The sequence below is a fragment of the Mus caroli genome, chromosome 1, assembly GCF_900094665.2.
Source record: "Mus caroli chromosome 1, CAROLI_EIJ_v1.1, whole genome shotgun sequence".
Taxonomy (NCBI): Eukaryota; Metazoa; Chordata; class Mammalia; order Rodentia; family Muridae; genus Mus; species Mus caroli.
This window is the reverse complement of record NC_034570.1, coordinates 9,564,597-9,587,553: the sequence shown is the minus strand read 5'-3', so window position 1 is coordinate 9,587,553 and position 22,957 is coordinate 9,564,597. Positions and strand designations below refer to the sequence as shown.

Below are 22,957 nucleotides of genomic sequence, written 5' to 3'. Positions count from 1 at the left end.
CTGTTTCATTAAAGCGCTTTGTGTCTGTGAGTAGGTATCTTCTCTCACAAGTCACAGTAGTAGTTAATGCCAGTTGTCACAGCTAGATAGCTTAGAAATGCAGTGGTTCAGCTGGGCGTGGTGGAACACGCCTTTAATCCCAGCACTTGGGAGGCGGAGGCAGGCGAATTTCTGAGTTCAAGGCCAGCCTGGTCTACAGAGTGAGTTCCAGGACAGCCAGGGCTATACAGAGAAACCCTGTCTTGAAAAACAAAACAAAACAAAACAAAACAAAAAAAAAAGAAGGAAGGAAGGAAATACAATGGATCAAATATCAAAAACGTTTCTCAGGCATAGTAGGTCAAAAAAACAAAATACAAAAAACAAAACCTTCCTGATTTGTGAGTGTCCTTCAGGTGCTCAGCAGGAGTGGGTTGTTGGTTGCTTTGATCTTGTGATTCTACACTCCTATGCTCTTGGCTTCCAAGGTCCACACACGTACAGCACATAGAAAAGAACAAGGAGAAAGTTTTCTGTAGGAGGTTTCATGGGCCAAGCTTTCTGTTACATTAGCTATACAGTCAGTCATGTTTCATACCTGACTGTAGAGATTCAGGGATGTGTAGTTTAACTTCATGCCCAAGAGAAAGAAGAAATAAATAGGATTGATAATTAGCTAGTCATCTTCTTACACAGGTGTGGTAGTTTGAATATCCTTGGCCCATGGGAAGTGGCACAAATTAGGAGGTGTGGCCTTTCTGGAGTGGGTGTGGCCTTGTTAGAGGAAGTATATCACTATGGAGGCAGGGCTTTGAGGTCTCAAATATGCTCAAGAGTGACCGGTGTGACAGTCTCCTCTTGGCTGCCTTTGGATGAAGATATAGAAGCCTTGGCTCCTCCAGCACCATATCTGCATACATTCTGCCATGCTTCCCACCAGGATAATAATAGATTAAACCTAAGAAGCTTTAAGCCAGCCCCAATTAAATGTTTGCCTTTATAAGAGTTGTCTAGGTCATGGTGTCTCTTCACAGCAATAAAGCCCAAACAAAGAGAACAGGCATATTCCAAATTCACCTTTGTATCCTCATGAGGTCCCTAGCACATGGAAGGCACTGAGCATCCTACAAGTAGTGTCTTTAAATAGGTAAGTGGCGCACTGTTGAACGTGAAAGGAAAATGAAACGAGTGTCCACTGCACTCTTCTAAACTTGTGTCTTCTTTGTGCCAAGGTGCCAGTGGGTTTTAAAGCTCACTGCTATAATTTATATACCAGCTAGCTTGGGGTAGGTTTCTTAAAAATAACAAATATGCACACACAGAGGGATGGACTCAGTAGCATGGTATTTGCTGATCATCTAAGATGCCTCTGGTTTTAATTCCTAGTGCTGCAGGAAAAACAAAAACAATAGCAACAAAATGCATAACAGATAGGTAGGTAATTGAGTGAATTTTCTCATAATAGTAAAGGGAAATAAATATTGTCTTTTTCTCTTGCTGTGACAAACAGTATGACCAAGGCAAGTTGTAGAAGAAAACATGTAATTCAGCTTATGTTTTCAGGGGTTTAGAGTCTATGATGGCAGAGCAAAGGCATGGAGGCCGGGACAACAGAGAGCCTGCATCTTGGTCTGCAAACAGAAAGCAGAAATGGCTCGGCCAGTATGTCTCCTAAGCTGAGTCTTGTTTTTGTTTTTGGAGACAAGAGTTTCTCAGTGTAGCCATGGCTGTCCTGCAGCTCACTCTATAGACCAGGCTGGCCTCTAACTCAGAGATCCCTCTGCCTGTGCCTCCCACATGCTGGGATTAAAGGTGTGAACTACCATGCCCGGCTTTTTAAAAGCCTTCATAGTTTCAATATTTAATATTAGTGCTTTGGTTAATTTTTATTTTTTGGCAAAGGGGAAATTCCAGCTTATTTCATTTTCTTAAATACTGGTATTTAAAAGTGAATTTGTCAAATGTCCTACAAATTCTAGAGAGATAAGTTTGTTGGTTTTGTCCATAGCTTCAATGTGTTTCTGCATTTTTACAGTACTGAGACACAGTTGGACTATTCTATATTTTATTGGTTCAATGTGTTTCTTATTCTGTTTGCTAATCTATCTGTTACTGCTTTCTAATAGTACTAGTGAGTTGGGTAATATACTAGTCAAGATTCTTCAAAGACACAGAATAACAATTTGTTAGAATACAATTTATTTAAAAGTCAACAGTGGAGAGGGAAGCCCCAAGTGAGAGTAACAGAAGCAAGGTTGACTGTGATCAGGGAAAAGCCAGTCCAGACAGGATAGAGCTTGTTAGAAGGTAGACCACCAATTTCTTTTTCCTCCTGGAAAAAGAAATTGAGGAAATTCCTGATGCTTTAAGAAAGGGAGAGGAGCCAGGGGGTGGTGAGGCATGCTTTTAATCCTTGAACTGGGGTGGGGGAGGGGGGGGGTGAAGGGAGTGCACATTTGGATCTTTGAGTTTGAGGCCAGCCTGGTCTACAGAGTAAGTTCCAGGACAGCCAGGGCTATGCAGAGAAACCTTGTCTTGAAAAAAAAAAAAAAATAATAAAGACGGGGGNGGGGAATAGAAGCAGAAGAGGGAGGGATAGAGGGGCTATTTTTTCAGTGGTTAAATCATTACAAGAATAGGCACTGACTATAACTGAACGAGCTGATAAACTATGCTGACCTGCCCTTTTCTTTCCTGCAGTTACCCATGGTCCCTCTCGAGTAGTTTTCTGTGTACTTTCCAGTAATTGAATTCTGGTTACACAGGTCTTTCAGGGTGTATAATGAGTCAGAGATTTCCTCAGTCATAGCTTCCAGACAAGCCTTCCCTCTGAGCCTCCTGACTTCTGGTACGTTTCATGTCATCTGGACAGCTTTCCTGCAGGCCTCCTGCGAGGTCACTGCAGACTTCCGGCACATTGGGAACAGTGCTGGATCTTCAATTTCCTGGGATCCCCGACTTTACTGCACCCCTTCCTTTAGAAAACTCATGCTCACTGACTTCTAAAAATGGAGTGAATTGTTGATCCCTTCCATGTCTAAGCATGTCTTTGAAAGTGCAGCTCTAGGCTGGGATGTCAGTGGTGTGGCTAGCATGCATAAGGCCTTGGGAAATTAAAACCTAATTAGGCTTAAGGAATGCTAGATGAGTTCCACATTATAGGTAGAAGTATGAAGTTTTGCTGTGTTGCTCAGCAGGATGGATACAGGCAGTAATGTACTTTGTGTTTGAAAGGATTTTAAATGCTTTTACCATAAATGATCATGTTGATGGAATGAGATGTTTAATCTTAACTATTATACATATATTTGATAAATACAAGCCTTTCTGAATCCTGAACTTTCTTGTTACCTCGTCTTTTCTGTGCTGGGGTTTAGGGATGGGGGGTTCCTTTTTACCCATCTTTTCCTAAACGTTCAGTTATGCTTAATGAGTTTGTAGTTCTATGTCCTGATAAAGAGAAAGTCACTCATGACCTTTGTTAATGTGGACAAACGTTAACTGAAGGAAGCCATGAAAATAGAAACAGGGACCATTCCTCTTGGGGTCTCACTATGGAATAGAGGGACTGGGCTTCACCACAGCTTAGTAAGGCTGAGTGGGGCATGAGCTAAGGATCGGCACATGGGAGGTAACTAAGAAGAAAGCAGGCATAAGGAGATTTCCAACTAACCCAGCTTGACAGGATTATTGCTAATGGCAATGATGAGATACAGGGGGGTCCACTGTCAACAGCAAAGCATTTCTTCTCACCTGTCTTGTTCACATGAGCTTCCACCAGGACTCAGGAAAACTCAGAGTCAGGCCAAGTCAGCATAGCAGAGAGGTGTCCTCCTCCATCTTCGTAAGGTCCCCGGCTAGATTGGAAAATAGAATTGACAAAGACAGAGTTAATGTTTTGATGAGGCAGTGGAGGCTTCTGAAATAAAGACCCAGCTTGCTGAGAAACTACCTGTTCCCATGCTGTTCGGTGGAATCGTCAGAGGGAAGTGTAACTGGACAGAAGACTGAGCTAGGGCGTCAGCCTAGGGAGTTCTGCTCAGCGTCTGCTCAGACTTCCCATCAGAAGTGAGGCTACCTTTACCTGAGTATAAAGCTGGTGTCCTCAGGAAAGGCAGAGCATCCCTAGGTTTGAAAACGAGTTAAGGGGAGAAGGCATTGGGGGGTCAGAGAAAGCTCCCTGCTTCTTCTCTTCTCCCTCATGCCCTCTGCTTTACCTACTCAGGATGCTGGAGGTAGCTCAGTCATGAGAGCACCTGCTGCTCTTGCAGCAGACCCCGGTTAGGTTCCCAGCACCCACAGAATAGCTCACCCACCTGCACATCAAGTTCTAGGGGATCCTACTGTTTGTTTTGAATGCTGTAGGCGCTAGTACAATTCCTTAAAGAAAAAGAATTCATGGGACCCTGACCAAGGTTTTCACCATAGGACCTTGGTCAACCCCAAGTAGGACATTTTAGTCTGGAAATAGGGCTTTACGTTCTAAAACTTGTCTTGAGGCTGCATGTAATCGCATTCTCTCCTGTTCCATGGTTGGTTGATTTGCTCACAGTCTGTTGTTTGTTCAGACGCCGTGCTCATCGCTTAGGTCCACCTCCCAGTTTCCGTCTGTGGTTCTCGTGACTACACCTGGGCCGTGTGCAGACTCTGTGTCCGCACACTCGTCCCAGCGTTCCTCCCACACCAGCCTAGTTTGGGAGTTTAGTTGACATTTCTCTTTTTTCTTGCTGACGGTTTTATGATCAGTGAGGTTTGTTTTACATATTTATGGTTTGTTGCTTCTAGATTTCTTTGCTTTTTCTTATCCACCATCTGCAATGTGAGAGATATTTCTTTTAATTATCTTAATTACCCTCTCATGTTTCCTGATTTTCTTCTGATGAAAACTGTAGAGCTATTTGTGAGTCCTGAGAACTGGGAGGACAGAGAGTGGTTGGCATGAGCCTCATGGTATCATAATCAAGGTGAACTTTATTGGGGACCCATTTTTGACAACTTAGGCTTTTGCTAAGGTTATTTTCTAAGTCATTTTACTAAATAACTTAGAAAAGACTTTTTTTGACATCTTGGTAAGGGTAAAGACCTCAATAACATTACATGAAAAATGACGTCCAAATGGCATTGGCCTGTGTTCAGGAATCTCCATTTCTCCGTGTCATCTCTGCTCCACCTGAGCCTGTTCCATCAGCAGACCTAGGGTGCTTGTCACACAGCTCATAGAAGAATACAACTTGTGTATGTGGCAGGTTTCAATTCTGCTTGGGGTTTGTCTGTTTGGGATTTGGGGTGTGGAGGATTGAATCCAGGACCTCACGTGTTCAGGTGTTCTGCCTCTGAGCTCCAGCCACGGCCTGAATATTTGTTAAACACATTTCCAATATTTTTTAACCACCTTTCCCCTAATGTCCCCTCATCTTCCAGGTTCCTGATACGCCAAATGCTCAGCTTTCAGGGGCTTCTGCTAGGTGATCCCCGGCTTTCTCTGCCTGCTTAGCCCTCAGCTTTCTGGTGACTGCTAATACTGTCAACTGCTCTCATTCAGCTGTGCTTGTCCTGCCCATTCTTTTCATCCCTGTTGGGATTACATCTTTACCAAAAAAAAAAAAAAAAAAAAAAAAAAAAAAAAGCAAAACAAACACCTTTTCTGGGGGTTTTAGAAGGAAAACATATGTAGATATGCACTCTACTGTCTCTAATCAAGAACCCACATTGAGTCCCTAAGTATTAAATATAAATATGCAGTTATATTTGCCCTATTCCCCTAAATAGGTCATTATTGAGAGTTTTATTTAAAATATTTCAAGAATATACAAATCAGTCTATGTAAATCAGACAGAGAAAGGTAATTGAGTTAGTCTCTTGTAAATAAAATTGAGCTAAATAAAATGAAGTTTGAGCAGTATTAGTCAGAATTTACTGCTGTCTTCTGTGATTCACTCATGGACAGTGGGAAGGTTAGTGGAACCCACCCTGGAGCCGTGTCAGGCTTAGGTGTGCATTACCCACAAGCAGCTGGGTCAGCGCCAAGACGAGGAAAGCTGGGTTGTAAAACCAGATGTCACTAAGAGCTGCGAACTGCAAGGAGACAGTGGAGAATAACAAGGGCCCTGCTCATCGGGAGCCTGAATAGTAAACAGGAAAACAGGGTGCAAGCTGTAAAGTACAAGTGTGACTCACCGTGCACCACGTGGAGAGCAAGTGTGACTCACAGTGCACCACATAGAGAGCAAGTGTGACTCATGGTGCACCACATAGAGAGCAAGTGTGATTCATGGTGCACCACATGGAGAGTAAGTGTGACTCATGGTGCACCACATAGAGAGCAAGTGTGACTCCCAGTGCACCAGGAAAACAAGAAGAGTGCACCAGCTGAGACATGAAGAGGTGCTTTTCAGAACAAACTAGACTTAGCTCTTCATTTACTATTGGTATAGCTATAAAACTTAATGTGAATATAAATAAAAGGCTCTTAAAGACACATTTCTTGTTATGTAAAGGCATCATAATCTGTTCATAGTTTAAGGGCTTTTTGATAGCAAGTATTAGTCATAGGCCACCCTGGGTTTCACCATGGCGTTTACACCGTCTTACATCCTCCATCCTTCCTTCACTGTCGCCCCACTCTGCTGCTCCTTTCCTTCCCCCAGCTAGTCCCCTCCTTCCTCATCCTTTCTCCCCGTCCCAGTGGGTGTGCGGGCGGGCCGGTGGTTAGGATTGTTTACAGGAGCATGGGTGATGGAGTTAGAGTTTGGGCAACTAAATTAGTGGCTGCACTACCAAAGAATAGCATAAATCAAGTTCTTAATATCCATAGTTAGTCTTGGTTAAGGTTTTTATTTGATTCTAAAGGCTTGTTTGTCTTTGTTTCTGAGGCACATAGTTTTAAATATTTATATGGCTTACAAATACTCTTGACATTAATTGGCTCCTTATTTAATGCTGTTTCATCTGTTTGAGTGTTTTACCTTTACTTTCATGTATGTATGTACACTTATTTCTCTAAATTTTTTATATAAATACTATTAGAGTAAAATTTTATTTGTGGAACATGTAGCATTGTCCCAGCTATTATGTAGAGAGCTTCGGGATTTACCTATAGAAATTTAATAATGTACAGAAATGCAATGAAGTCAATGAAAACTTTCAAGCGCACAGTTTTGTTTTTTAATTGTTACCATGCAAAACTGAAAAGTTATGTTCTTATCTAAAATCCTGTTTCTGAGTAATCTTGATTTTCATCCTTTTTATACTTTAATGTTGTCCAAATGTGTTGTAATCATCTTATTTATAAAATAAGAAGGAAATATGTTATTAAATGTGTACTTTTGGATAAGAAACATGATCTAAGAATAGGAGATATTTGTGTGGGGTCAGTTTTTCACAAGCAACCCCTGGGAAAAAATGAAATCCCCTCCTTGGCAGCATGTGTTGACGTCTTGTCTACAGGTGATAGAATTGTTCACTTCTCAACATTTTGCCCAAGCGTAAGAATTCATACTTGTTGATTTATTGTTCATAACTTGTGTTCTTACCTAGAGTTTTGTACACTCCTGGCCACACTGATGATCACATGGCTTTACTCCTGGAAGAGGAAAATGCCATATTTTCTGGGGACTGCATCCTAGGAGAAGGGACGACAATATTTGAAGACCTCTATGATTATATGAACTCCCTAAACAACTTACTAAAAATCAAAGCTGACATTATATATCCAGGTGAGTGATGTCTTTTGATCTAGAAAACCATTCTTTTACCATGCTAAGGAATGTCCATTTGGCTTACATTACTCTCTTCTACATCCCTCTCTGCAACTTTAATTTACTTGAAGATTTTATGTTTTAATACTATGTGTATTGGGCATGCATATTAGTGCAGTGCCCATGGAAATGGGAAGAGGGTGTCAGATGCCCTGGAGCTGGAGCTGCAGGCGGGTGCAGGAAATAGAACCCAAGTCTTCTGTAATGGTAGCATCTATATGTTCTTAACCTGTAAACCATCTCTCCAGCTCCTCAGTGCTCTTTTTTTTTTTTAATCTAGATTCTGCATATGAGTGAAACATGATGGTTAACTTTCAGAGATTGACATAATGCAATCCACCCATTTCCCAGCAGATAATATGATTTCATTCTTTATAGTATAGTAATATTCTACTGTATATCAATACTTCTTTCACTTTCTTTCATCCACTGACAAGCACCTATGCTGATTCTAGAACTTGCTATTGCAATTAGTGCCAAGATAACATGGACATTTAGGTATTTCTCTTGGCATGAAACTGTTGGTTTTGTTGGGTATATATACCCAACAATGGTACAACTAGATCATGTGATAATACTATTTGCAAGTAAATAGTTGCAAATATTTACTTTTTTGGTTGGTTGGTTGGTTGGTTGGTTATATTGGGTTGGTTGGTTGGTTGGTTTGAGTTCAGTTGGGTTGGTTGGTTTTGTTTTTTATAGTATTGAGGATGGAACCCAGGGACTTGCACATGATAAGCAAGTACACTGCCTCCAATCTCTACCCCAGCTCCATTTTTCAGTTCACGGGGACCATCTTACTTCTGTATTTACCACACCAATTTACAGTTTCATTAGCAGCATTTAAAGGTTCTCTTTCCTTATACCCTAACTAACATTTCTTGGTTTTTTTCTTTTCTGAAGATAGCTCTTCTGACTGGAATGAAGTAAAGTCTCAGTAGAGTCTAGATTTTCATTTCTCTGGTGGCTGATGGTATTACATATTCTTTTCAAGTATTAGCTACTTGTGCCTCTTTTGAAAATTGCTCCTTTAAAGCAATTTTGGGTATGATGATGCATGCTGCAACCCTAGTACTTAAGGCAGGAAGATACATGATAAATTACTATAAATTCAAGGCTAGCTTCAGTAACCCAGCAGATACTAAGCCAGGCAGGACAATGTGATAAGATCCTGTCTATTCATTTTCCCACTTACTGACTGCATTATTTGTTCTTTTGGTGTTTTGTTATTGTGGGTTTGTGCGTGTACATATGAGAGAGAGAGATTGAGAAATTGACCAACCAACCCGTGCTGGATCAGTGGCTGTCAGAGTTCCTCTCAGTCTATAGGCTTTCTTCACACTGCTGAGTGTTTTCTTCTTGGCACAGAGTTTATTTTTGAGACAGGGTTTCTCTCTGTAGCTCTGGCTGTCCTGGAACTCACTCTATAGACCAGGCTGGCCTCAAACTCAGAGATCCACCTGCCTCTGCCTCCCAAGTGCTGGGATTAAAGGCATGTGCCACCACCGCCCAGCTGGCACAGAGGGCTTTAATCGCACCTCTTCATTAGTTTTTGCCCATTTCCTTGAGCTGTAGAGTCCTTTTCAGAAGTCTTTCCATGTTTTCTTTTTAGAGTATTTACGCCACATTTAGCTCGAGTGGTTTCAAAGATCCATGTCGTACAACAAGATTCTTGATCCGTTTGGGGTGTTATGGTTTGTTTTTTTGCCTTTTTGTTTTGTTTTTTGGTACAAAGTGAAAGACCACTTTTGTTTTCTTCTTCAGCATGTGTGTATCCAGGTTCCCTCACTGTTTACTGAGCATCTGTCTTTCCAACATTCTGTTGGCTCAGTAGCATAGCTATGGGATTTACTTTGGGGTCCTTCATCAGGCTGGGTATCAAGTTTTGTGCTAGAACCAAACTGTTTTGGCTGCAGTAGCTCTGTAGTATAGTTTGAAATCAGATACTATGATACCATCCAGCACTGCTCAAGTGCTTTGGTTATTTGGGGTCTTTTGTTAATAAACTTGATAACTGCTCTTTCTGGATAGATAAAGGATGTTGCCAGAATTTTAATAGGGATTTGCACTGAATCTGTTTATCATTTTGGGTAATATGGCTGTCTTCACAATATCACCTCTGCCAATTCATAAACACAGATTCATGTCTTCTTCCAGTTATTTCTACAGTGCTTTATAGTTTTTATTATAGAGGTCTTTCATATCTTTCATTAGGTTCATTCCTAAGGTTTGGTGTGGTTTTGTTGGCTTTGTTGTTGTTGCTGCTGCTGCTGATGATGATGATGATGATCAAGAGCAAGGAAAAGGTTACTGTGAGTGAGATTATTTTCCTGTTGTTTATCTGACTGGGCTTTCTCCTTTAGGTCTTAGCATTGGATCATGTTGTCTTCAAGGAAGGGTACGCTGAGTCCTTCTTTACATTTGCATCTTCTTTCATATGCTTATATGTTGCACGGAGACCACAGTTCCTCACAGTAACAACAACAGATAAAGATTTTGACTCAGAGCCATAGAGGGTTTTAGGCCATCATGGCAGGGAAGACCTAGTGGGCCGGCTCCGTCCGTGGCAGCCAGACAGTACAGCAGAGAATATTCACACCTGGAAAGCAAAAGGTGACAAGAACCAGGAGCCATAAATGACTTGGAAAGGTGCACTCCTGGTGACTGACTTCTGCTCTATGGCTCACCTCTGAAAGATCCTATGTTCGCCCAAGGAAGCACCACTAGCTGCAGACAAGCTAAGCCTGTGGGAATGGTCACATTCAGATCACACCTGCATCTCTTTCTCTTTGCTTATTGACCGAGCTAAGAATTCAAACACTGTAGCCAGGCGCTGGTGGTGCTATGCCTTCAATCCCAGCACTGGAGAAGCAGAGGCAGGCTGATAGATCTCTGTGAGTTCAAGGCCAGCCTGGTCCATAGTAGGAGTATCAGGACAGCCAAAGCTACACAGAGACACCCTGTCTCTCTAAAAACAAGCAAACAAACAAAAGAATTCAATACTATATTGAAATAGAGTACAGACAGTGGGCATCCTTGTCTTGTTATTGAGTGTAGAGGAAATGCTTTGGTTTTCCCCAGTTTGTGTGTTAGCCACTAAACTTGTCATACATCACCTTTATTATTCTCAAGTCCCACACTCCTAGCCTGCTTTCTGCAGGGCTTTTATCATGGAGGGGTGCTGAATTTGTCAACTTTTTTTTCTTCTGATGTGACATTCATTACATATATGGGCCTTTTTTGCCTTTGTTGTTGAGTCATTGTCCTGGGCTCTTCTTTGTCAAGGGCCCACAGTGGTACTTCAGTCCTATTTCTCACTACAGAGCTTTGCTTGTTTCTATCTTCTCGTTTCAATTGTGGTATGTCACATATACTAGAATTTCTTTTCAATGTTCCAATTTAACATTGGGTTTACAGAATACTGTGCAGTGATCTGAAGTTCGGGGGTCTCCAACAGTATTCTTTTTCACGTTCAATTTTGTTAAATTTTTTTCTCCTCCTTTTGGCTAAGAGTTTGGGAATCTTATCCTTTAAAAAACAAAAAAGCAGTTCTTTGGTTGATATTTTGTATTCTTTGTCCCTAGTTCTTAATCATTATCCTCTGAACTGTTATTTCTATTTATTAATCTTGAGTCTGAGTTATTTTAAGATGTTGGGCTACTTAACTTGTTTATTTGATCTAAATCTCTGGATTTTTAATGTTTATTTACATTCGTGTGTGTGTGTGTGTGTGTGTGTGTGTCACACACGTGGCGGTCAGGGGACCACTCTCAGGAGTTGGTTCTCCTTGCACTGTGTGGGTTCTGGAGCTCACACTCAGGTAGGTCATCAGGCTCAATGGCAAGTGCTGTTGTCCACTGAGCCATCTTACCAGCTCCTGTCTGATTTGTTAATGTAGAACTTTGATGCCTGTTGTGTGGCGTCCCCTGAAGAGATGCAGATTACTTTTGGTCATGCTTGCAGTGCGATGCCGACTCTGTAAAGGATCTCTGCGCTGGGTGTGTGATAACCCAGGTGGTCGACAGTGTCTTAGTCTTCTGGCTTGAAGTGCATCAGTTTGTGTTCCCAGGCCTTCGCGTTTCTGCTGACGGGTCTGCTCTTATTCTAACATTTTCCTTTGTGACTTGACATGACCTACACAGGTCCAGCATCCTTTAATTGGTCCATACTCTGGGCATTTTCAATATAGTATGACATGGAAAGGCTGTTTTCTGGTCATGGTTTGGTTTTTTGGGGGGGTTGGGGGGTGGGAGGGGATTCTAAATGTCTCCTGTCCTTGAATGTCCATTTCTTTCCCTACATTTGGGAATTCCTCTGCTGTAACATCCCTAAGGTAGATTATATGTGTCTTAGTTTCCTTTCAACACTACACATGCATAGGTTTGCTGTCTTCATCTGGTCCAGACTTTTGAGTGTTGTGGTTCTGGTTTTTGTTTTCAGTCTTACTGATATTCAAATGTAATAATTTCTCAATGTCTTCAGTCCTTGATGTTCTTTCCTGCTAGCACTGCTTCTTCCATTGGGGTTTCCCTGCTTATGTTCAGGAGCCACTGCTAGCCCCGAGGTCTCAGCTAAGTGGGTTCTCACTTCTTTCAGAGGTCCCCCAATTTTTATACCCAGCAATGGCAAGTTTCCAAGCCAAGACTTATCCACAGAGTCCCTCAGTGGACATGAAAACCTTAGGGAACTCAGCAACTCAGTGCCTCCAGATGCTGCCAAGTACTAGAGCACCTTGCAGGGAGAAGGTGTGAGGGACCCAGGCTTAGAGCTGTCAGTCCTGCCTGGACACACGCACAAATGCAGCTCTTAAGGCCAAGGGACCACAGCTTTCTATGAACGATAAGTTCCTCATCCCCACAGAGCAGGACCACCAGTCACTCCAACAGTCTCTTCCTATTCTCTGAACGTCCAGGCAAATCCAAGTTTATACCTGCCTTCACTGTTGCTTCTTTCAGTCTTCTTCCACACAGGCAGACACCATGGTAGCCTGTCCCCCAGCTTGCTAACTTGGGGTTATTTCTTGATTTCATGTCCAGTATAGCTCAATCTCAAGCAATACGCCCCTCTCAAGATTGCCCTGGGCTGTAGCACTCCAAGATGAGGGAGCAGACTAACAGGTCAGTGCTTCTCCATCTGCTATGACATAGAAGCCTTGGTCACACCAGATCCCTAAGGCAGATTTAAGGCCTTCCAAAACTGTGGGTCTCCTTTCCTCCAGCCGAGACTACCAGGCTGCGGCCATCAGGACTGTCTCCCTTCCCTGTGGCTGCAGCATCAGCTTCTCTCCTCAGGAGTTGGGGTGGAACTGAGATGGTTTCAAGAGCACCCACCTCTGTGTCACCTTTGTGTGTGTCCATCCATGCTTCTTAGAAGTCCTTACCTTTCTCTGGTTTCCCGGGTTCCTCCCTTTCTTCTCCCTCAGGACAGTTTGATCCTTTACCTTGACTCTTCTCACCCACAAAGCTCAACAGAGGGAGTTCCTAATAGCCACCCCACCCTATGTCTTTAAGTTCCACCTCTGGCTCTTTCCTGGCTGAAAGGCATATCCATAGCATTTTCTGTAAGGAGTTTTCTTCAACATCCACACAGCCATTGACGAAAGTGCCTCAGTCGCTGTTGTTTCTGTTAACTGACTCTGAATTCTCTCATATACAACATTTTAGCAGTCAAAACTTGGGTAACACCTGTCCTCTGAACTTTTTTTTGTTAACTCCCAATGTTGATATGTCAGGTTTCCATAGCAACTATAAAATGGTACATATCCAATCTCCAGAAGAAGAAACTGTCATATGTCAGATGTCACTGCGCTGGTTACAGTAAGAATGTTCTCTCTGTCACGGAAGCTAAGGAAGAATCCAGCAAGAGTCCCAGAAGGGAAAGGGGACTTGTTTAATTTTCTAACTTGCTCCTAACAAAACAGCCCTGGGCAGACCTGTCAGTTCACCTACATTCTCCCATAAGCTCTCCTTGCTCAGGAAATAGTAAAGGCACCACCTGGCTGGGCGTGTGGGTTGCCATGACATGGGCGGAGTAGGTACTGATGGCTCTCTGTGATACAAGGAGCAGCTGCTGGGACACTCCCGAGCTAAAGACCAAGAGAGGCTACCTACAAAGGGCCTCTAGTGTTTGCATCCGTGAACCTCTTCTATTATTAGCAAGGAAGTTGTCTTTATGTAAATTATGCTCTATCACCATAGTTACCATATAATAAAGACTACGTCCCTTTGGCTATCATCGAGGGTCCTTTATATAGTCTGTGCTCAACAAAGCCCTATGAAGTAGGTGATTGGTATCACTACACAGCTGCAGAAACAGGCTCAGAGAGACTCACTTTTCCTCACAGGGCTAAAAAGGAACAACCTGTCACAAAACAAAGTCCAGTGCTCTTTATGTGACCCTAGCTTAGCCTGTTTCTGGGTGTTTTGTTCTCAAAGATTTTAAAAATCCCTTTTGTGGACTTCTGTCCCATGCCACATTGTTCAAAGAGCAGGCAATTTCAGGGTAACTGCATTTGGCTTGTCACAAATTCTGAGTTGCTACATTGGCTATAAGATTTTAGTTCTACTGTGGGTCTTAGCCTACTTTTGTACACTTTTTCAGTCTTTTGTTAGTAAGCTCACTGTAGCAGTGAGAACTTAGTGGTTAAGAACTGCCTAGTGGGAATCTCAGCCCCACCCCTTGTTAGCTCCATCGCTGTGGGCAGCTTATGTTCCTTTCCTGTGGATAGTAATAGTACCTACCTCATGGGGTCCTTGTAAGCACAGGGTACTTCAAGTGTGTGGAATAACGCCGAGCACCCAGAGAGCACTTTACATGCTACCTACTATTATTGTGGCTGCCATGTTAGTGCATATGTTATTGCTAAAATCAATCTTATATTTTAAGGTACATAATAGCATTACATATTTTCATTTGATAGAATTTGCTAAAGGTTTTTGGCATTATACAGAATGTTTTATCGTTGCCATCAAAGCTTAATTTTCCCCCCAGGCTATCTGTAATGTAGTGCTTTTTATTAGCAAACATTAATTATATATAACTAACAGTCTCCTTATGACAGTTCATAATGTACTTTGAGGGGCTGAGAGAGGGCGCAGTGGTTAAGTGTGTGCTGCTCTTTCAGAGGATGGACGTTCTGTTCTCATGACCAGTGGCTCCCAAGGACCTGTGGCACCATCTCCAGAAGAGGCAGTATAACTTGTAGCCCCATAGCACCCACATACATCACAGACACACATACACGTGGAATGGAGAGAGATTTAAAAATTCCGTTTTGGTGATTTTTACCTAATACATTTCTTGCCCCCCTCCCATTCCCACTAATCCCTTTCTTCTTCCCAAATGCCCCTCCCCCCCTTTCTACTTTAATGTCTCTCTGCGGCCAGCCAATGAGTTTATCAGGGTTGCTCCCAGGAGGAGCACTGGCAGTTTACCAGTGGCTACACTACTGAGATGAACTGCCTCTTCCTCTCCTGCAACTGGTGACAGACAGCAGATCCTCAGGGAGAGGCAGGAATCTGGAGAGACCTCCTCCCATCACAGACTGTTGACAGGCCACTTCTGAAGGTCCTGTGTGCAGTCTTTCCATCTTAGACCTGTGAGCTTTCCAAGCAATGAATATGTATGTACTTAGTGCTCTTCAGTACAGCATATGAATTATTTCTAAATAGAGCTTTGTACTTAGTGTTTCTTACTTGGTTGCACTAATTTGTATTATTCTTTTAATTCAGGACATGGCCCAGTCATCCATAATGCTGAAGCTAAAATTCTGGAATACATTTCTCACAGAAATAACCGAGAAGAACAGATTATTTCATTTTTGCGTGATAACTTTGAGAAATCATTTACAATAACTGAACTTAGGACAATGATTTACAAGGTGACTTCACTTCTCTGTACATGGCCACTCGCTATTACAGTAGCATTCATTAAGCTGTAGGGTAAACTTAAGACAACCCAGGGGTTTTCATTCTCTAAGTAATGCCAGTTGTCTACACCTGAGACCAACAGTTTACGTTAAGAAAAAAAATGTGTCCATGGAGAGCAATCATAGCCATCCTGAGCCACTGTAACCCTTACTAACTCTGCAATGTAAGTAATGACACTGTCTATTCTAGCCATCTTGGTTACCTGGTGACAGAGTGTGACCCTCTAAGAAAAAACAAAATAAAACAAAAAACACCCAAGGGTAATGGCAGTGGAAACTGTTAGCCTAATACTGGGGAAATGTGCATCCGAACATGAATAGAATACTTTCTATAGGAGGGACTCCAGACTCAGTGTGGCCCCTGGGCGTGTACATAACAGAGGCAGTCACCATGCACGTGTGTGAAACACTTCCTGCATGTGGACTGGCATGAGACAGCCTAGAGTAAATTAGTCATTCAGCACTTGTTAAATGCCACGTGCTACAGTGGGTGCAGAAATACATCCATAACCACAGACAGCCCTTTGCCTTCCACAGGGCCAAGGATTAGTGAAGACAGGCTGCCATAACAGTTGCCTCCACACACAATACATGGATTATATAGATTGAGTACTCTTAATCCAAAATACTCCAGTACCTCAAAGGCTTCACATGTTGGGGCATTTGGAATATTCAAGTCATATTTTCTTCAGGCTGAACTTCAGTTCTATACACCATACGGTAACACAAAATTTGAAGTTAGTTTTACCTAGTGAGGATACAGAGTGATGGGCTGTCTCTAAAGGGAGAGTACGCACTGTCCAGGCAAGTGTAAAAGGGAAAAGGAATAGCCTTCAAACACTAGGAGGAGCCATAAACCCATGTGCGTTTGGAAATCCACAAAGAAGACATGTAACAGGAGCGTGTATGCCACAGGTGAGGGGAGACAGGAAGAAAGTCTCCGGAAGTGAGGTAGGAAGAGGACATGTGATCAGATCACAAGGAGACCTCACTGCCGGCTAAAACTCTTAGATGGTATCCCGTGGTCTGGGAATGGTCACTCACAGATCTTAAGTGGTGAGATCTCAAACCTTACAGTGGTCGTGCTGCTTACAGGACAGTTTGGTAATCACCGCTGCTTATTATTCCCATGTGTGTAAGGGAGACACATACAATCCTGGAACTCAGGAGGCAGAGTGAGTCTGAGGCCAGCCTTGCAAACAGTGAATACACAGATTGAACTGTCTTAAAAGAGAGCATGAACCAATGAAACAACCCTTTGTAAACATCAGTGTCTCTTTGCAAATATTAATGTTTTAAGGTAAACCTAAGGGAGAATATTCAAGAAAACTGTGAATGCTAATGAAGTGGGATAAATACAGAAAAATGGGTCTTCAAAAAAGAGGATTGAGCCAGCTGACTTCATGTACAATGGAACAGACAAATCCACTGACCTTTGACTGATATAACTTGAAAATCCTGGCAGAATATTTCCAGAAAGCTGAGAAACACAGTATTCTGGTTACATCCACTGCTGTGGTAAATCACTCTGGCTGAAAGCCACTTGTGTAGGGAAGGACTTAGCTGGTGAATAGCTGCGGGTCACAGTCCATCACTGAGGCAAATCAGGGCAAGAACACAGGGTGGAAACCATGGCACAACTGCTGTAGCTAACATTCTTATTTATACAGCCCAGAACCCAGCTGCCTAGACACCGTGCCTCCCATAGTAGGCTGATCCCTTCTAGGTCAATTAACAATCAAGGCAATCCCCACAGACACACCCACGGGACAGTCTGATTTAGGCAGTTCCTCAACCGATGCTCTCCTGTCACACGTCTGAGGACTGTGTCACCATGACAATTAAAGTTAAGTAGGACACAGACAAAGTGAGTTTAGTCAAGAAAATTGGTTTCAGAATTATAATCCTTATTTAAATAATAAAATTTCTCTTTATTGAAACGACATGTCAATATTACATTATTTTAGCAAGAGTAAAGGAGAGCTGTGAGTCAGAGGCAAATATATCATCATAACACCCAAAAGAGCATAAAGCCAATTTAAGATTACTGAAAACTGAGAAGAAATCTTTATACTCACTCCCTTGTTTATAAATATTGAGATTCTACTGTGTGTCATTATGCTAAACACTAGGAATTCTATAGTGAACAAAATTTGTGGCATTTAATTATTTTATCTATAGAAATATAAGAGACTAGTATTCTAAAACAAGACCATTTGCAAGGTAGAAATTGTTGAAGTTGGTATTATCTGAGCAGGGTCTCATTGAGACAAGCTGGTTTCTAACTCGCAGTGGCCAAGGATGAGCTTGGCCGTCTGCGCATCCTGCCTCTGCCTCCTGAGCCTGAGACTGCCTGTGTGCTGCTCACCCACTTCATGTGTGCTGGAGGGGGACTTGGCTGTTGTGTGTGCTAGGAAAGCTGGAAAAGGCTCTAAACAATTAAGTATTTTTTTTAAATGGGACTCCTTTTATCCTGTTTTTCTTTCAGGGTGTTCCAGAGAATTTACATAAGATGGCAGAGCGTAATCTCTTGCTTCATTTGAAAAAACTAGAGAAAGATGGGAAGATATGTATGTATCCTTCTGAATATTAATGCCTTTTCTCCTGGCACCTAAACAGTTTTGCAGGAGCTCACCTGAAGTCTCCCTTAAGTCTCCCCTTCAGTGAAGTAGGTCCAAGTCTTCTGCCATAGTGGCACGCAGTGCCTGGGGGGACCAAGGGTGCTGGCATGTGGAGAACAGGCACAGCTTTTAAGTGAAGTCAGAGATGGTAAAGTGGGAGTTCTGTAACTTTTTCCTGCTGATAGATGAACTTGTCAAATCAGGCATTGTTATAAAAGTCTAGTCCTTAAAATCAAGAAGTGAGCCCAAGCTTGAATTTTGTGTAGAAGCCTCGGCTATATTGCTTACCTAGTCATCAACAGAATTCCCCTAAGGAAGGTGCACTTTTCCTTACTATAAAAAAATGTGGAATCCAGTGATGTACTCATCTCTTGTTTTTACTTTCTGTTTTTTTTTCTAGTCTACACAACAACTCCTGTCAAGAAATGGAAAGCCGTCCTTTAGTTTCAGATCAGTGAAGTTGTCTTGCTTTTAGAAGATGGTATTTTCTTTTAACTATAGATTATATATTTATAGAAAATATCAAATGCACAACTTTGAAAATAACGCTTGATACTTGTAATCCTTGATATTTGTAAAATATGTAAATTACATTTTATATCTGGAGGACAGGTTACTGACCTAACCTTGGTCTTGGAAGGTTTTACCAGACATTCAGAATCTAGCACTTTTTCAATTTTCTATGGATTAAGTAAAGTGGTTATTAAGAATAATAGATTTTGAACAATTCAAACCAGTTAATACTTTAGAGTTTGATTGTTGTCTTAATTAGGGTTTCTATTGCTGTAAAAAACAAAAATGACCAAGGCAGCTCCAATAAAGGAAGACATTTAATTAGGGCTGGCTTACAGTTCAGAGGTTCAGTCCAGTATCATCATGGTGGGAAGTATGGCAGCCTGCAGACAGACATGGTGCTGAAAAAGGAGCTGAGAGTTCTACATCTTGATCTGAAGGCAGCCAGAAAGAGACTATCTTCTGCAGGCAGCCTGGAGGAGACTCTCCCACCCCCACAGTGACACACTTCCTCCAACAAGGCCACACCTCCTAATAGTGCTACTCCCTATGGGCCAAGCATTCAAACACATGAGTCTATGGGGGCCGTTTCTATTCAAACCACCACAGTTGTTTGTTAGCATTTGCCAGTAATACTGCTTTCTTTAGCTACTTCAATCAACAGCACACATATCTGCATACGCATTTCTTTTCTTCAGCCCTTGTCTATGCCTTTTACATACCAAGTTTATTTCACTTTTCTATCAATTATATCATTTAAGTATTGTTTCTACAGTTTTATGCTATGTTTATTGTCTTATAACGGTATCCCATAAGCAATTCATAAGTTGATCATTAACAAATACTAAATATACTAATTTAAAATATTATGTGATTAATAATAAGTAATCCTTAAAATTTTGTTTTTATTTGATGTGTATGGATATTTTGCCTACATGAGTATCTGTGCACTCCATGCATGCAGTGTGCACAGAGGCCAGAAGGGGGCACTGGATCCCCTGGGACTGCAGTTACAGGTGTTAGTCACCATGTTTGTCCACAGAATCAAACTGGGTCCTCTAGAAGAACAGCCATTGCTCAGAACTGCTGAGCCATCTCATCTCTCCAGCCCACGACAGCATGCTTTGCAATTTTATATTTTAGTATAGAAATAGTCATCCGTTTATATATGAATTATATACTAGAAAGTGTTTTCTTTTAATTAGAAGACGGCAAGATAGGTCTTTTAAATATATAAATAACATTCTTAAATAATGGTTAGAATAGTGGTACTGCATAGTAATTTCCTCCAAATCCAAACATTCCGTCCTGGAGGGAGACTCCTAACACTTGGGAAATAAATGAAACTTAATGGGGCTAAGGAAATAAATAACTCACAAGCCTTAAAAAGTTTCTGAAACTTGAATAATTCAGCAGGTCCTCCCCAAGGTTATCTCAGCAGTACTGATTGCTGGAGAGAAGAGACTTTAACCTCCTGAGCTGTCTGCAGGTAATAGAGGGGAGCTCCAGGGAGATGCCTTTCCTGAGGCAGCAGCCCCACTGAAGTGCGCTTTTCAGGAATACATTGTTTCTTGTTCCATGGAAATATGTCATATACCCAGAAGTGTTCCATACTACAAAATAACTATAAACTCAGCAATGAAAAGCCAGTGGCCCAGTCAATTCACAAATGGACAACAAATGTTTCTCCAAAGAAGATGCCTAAGAGGAAAAATTGTTTCTCGGGCTAGAGAGATGGCTCTGCGGTTGAGAACACTGACTGCTCTTCCAGAGGTCCGGAATTCAAATCCCAGCAACCACATGGTGGCTCACAACCATCTGTAATGGGATCTGATGCCCTCTTCTGGTGTGTCTGAAGAGAGCAACAATGGATTCACATAAATTCACATACATAAATTAAATAAATAAATCTTTAAAAAAAAACTTTCTCATCTTTAACCAATACAAAGCCAAACACAAATCGGAACAGGTTCCAGCTTTCTGCCCATTTGGATAGCTGGGGGGTTTTTTTGTTGTTTTTTGTTTTTTGTTGTATTTTGTTTTTTTCTGAAAATAAAGAGAGCAGCCACTGAGGTACAAAGAAACTGGGACCTTTACAATCAGTTGATAGAGCAGCTTCTGAGAATCATTCCCAAAGCCTGACTCTGAGAATCATTCCCAAAGCCAGTATCTGCAGGGCTGATAGAAAAACACCTTAAAAACAGAGATGCCTGACAGATGGTCCATGAATTCCAAAGACACAATGGAACATGAGATAAGACACCAAAGGCAAACATCAGGATTCCGCTTACATGAAGCAGGAAAATTTATAGAAGGAAAGAATTGTGAATGCTGTGATTTGGAGGAAAAGGGACAGAGACTTACTCAAGGTTCAGTAAGAGTGTAAAAAGTTCTGGGCATGAATGGTGACACTGACCACAAAAACACTGTAAACCTGAAAGCATAGTCAGTGCCAAGTGGTGTCCCTAAAGTGATCAGTAATAACTGCCTTCCACAGTGCCACCAGCAAAAACTAAAAATGGTAACACATCAATAAAATTTAGACAGAGAATTTAGTTTCATTGGTATATGAATAGATTTACCTCTTAGCTCCTCTTCTTTCCCAGAGGGTTGACTACAAACACCATTCAGTTCATCAAATTAGAAAATTAAAAAAAAAAAAAAAATCCTTCTTGGTTTGCGTCCATCCCACATGTCCAAATGGTCCCTGTTCTACCTCCAGAGTTCATTACCCCTAGCCAGTCTTAGTCCTAGCCGTCATCATCCGTACTGAACCAGTGACATGCCTGTTACCTCATGTTGGGGAAGAAAATGAAAGGGACATTTTGAGCTAAAAATCTGTGAAAAGCCAAGTGGTGCCAGCACACGCCTTTTTAATCCCAGCACTCGGAGGCTGAGGCAGGCAGATCTCTGAGTTAGAGGCCAGCCTGGTCAACAGAGCAAATTTCAGGACTTGAAACTTGAAAAAAAAATTTTTTTCTTTTAGTAAAAAGTCATGGGCTGGTGAGATGGCTCAGTGGGTAAGAGCACCCGACTGCTCTTCCGAAGGTCCAGAGTTCAAATCCCAGCAACCACATGGTGGCTCACAATCATCCGTAACAAGATCTGGCGCCCTCTTCTGGAGTGTCTGAAGATAGCTACAGTGAACTTACATATAATAAATAAATAAATCTTTAAAAAAAAAAAAAGTCATGTGGTCATCACATTGCCACAGCACACTTCAGATAGTGCACATTGCAAGAAGATCTTTTCAAAGGGGAAGGATGGGGAACTACTAAATCTATTAGTCATTTTAAAATTCTAGCAACAGAGCTATAAAAGCTGTGACATCTATTAAATGCTTTTCACTGGGGACTGTGCCAGATACTGTAGCGCTTGTTATCAAGATGATATATATATATATATATATATAGTTATGTTTGTTGAGAGTAAAGAAGAATATGTAAGCCAGTGGTCTATAATAGGCTGCTGACAGAAATGTGAGCTCAGTCTTACAAAGAGAGTGGTAGCCAGAAGGAAATGCAGGATTTGTTTAAATGAGGAAAATTATTCCTATTGGAATAAACTGTATCTGTGTTCCTAAACAGAGAAAAGCATCCTGTGTGTGAACTAATTTCTATCAAAATCTATGGTATTTGTAATTGAGTCACAGTTAATCAGAATCTCATGAGAGCATTAACATCACACTGGAACCAGTGTACTAGAGTCACAAACAAGGGGTCCTAACTATAAACCCAGTGGTACTCAGGAGTATGAAGCTACAGGATTTCTACTTCAAGGCCATCCTGGGGCATATAGTGAATTCCCTATGTCAAAAATAAGTGAGGATGGATAGACAGACAGACAGAGTCTTAGGGTTTCTATTCCTGCACAAACATCATGACCAAGAATTAAGTTGAGAAGGAAAGGGTTTATTCAGTTTACACTTCCACATTGCTGTTTATCACCAAAGGACGTCAGGACTGGAACTCAAGCAGGTCAGGAAGCAGGAGCTGATGCAGAGGCCTTGGAGGTATGTTTCTTACTGGCTTGCTTCCCCTGGCTTGCTCAACTTGGTTTCTTATTGACCCAAGACTACCAGCCCAGGGATGGCACCACCCACAATAGGCTCTCCTGCCTTGATCACTAATTGAGAAAATGCCCCACAGCTGGATCTCATG

At 41.8% G+C, this 22,957-nt stretch overlaps 1 protein-coding gene across 1 annotated transcript in view; it reads left to right on the top strand.

Moving 5' to 3' along the window:
• Nucleotides 1-19,694, top strand: part of Lactb2 (lactamase beta 2) — a 35,031-nt gene extending 15,337 nt beyond the window's left edge. Inside the window, exons 4-7 of the mRNA XM_021159551.2 lie at nt 7,516-7,694; nt 15,467-15,615; nt 18,152-18,233; nt 18,685-19,694. Of these exons, the coding sequence (XP_021015210.1) occupies nt 7,516-7,694; nt 15,467-15,615; nt 18,152-18,233; nt 18,685-18,728 (454 nt within the window). The 3' untranslated portion in view covers nt 18,729-19,694. The remainder of the gene's footprint in view (nt 1-7,515; nt 7,695-15,466; nt 15,616-18,151; nt 18,234-18,684) is intronic.
• The last annotated feature ends 3,263 nt before the right edge of the window (nt 19,695-22,957 follow it).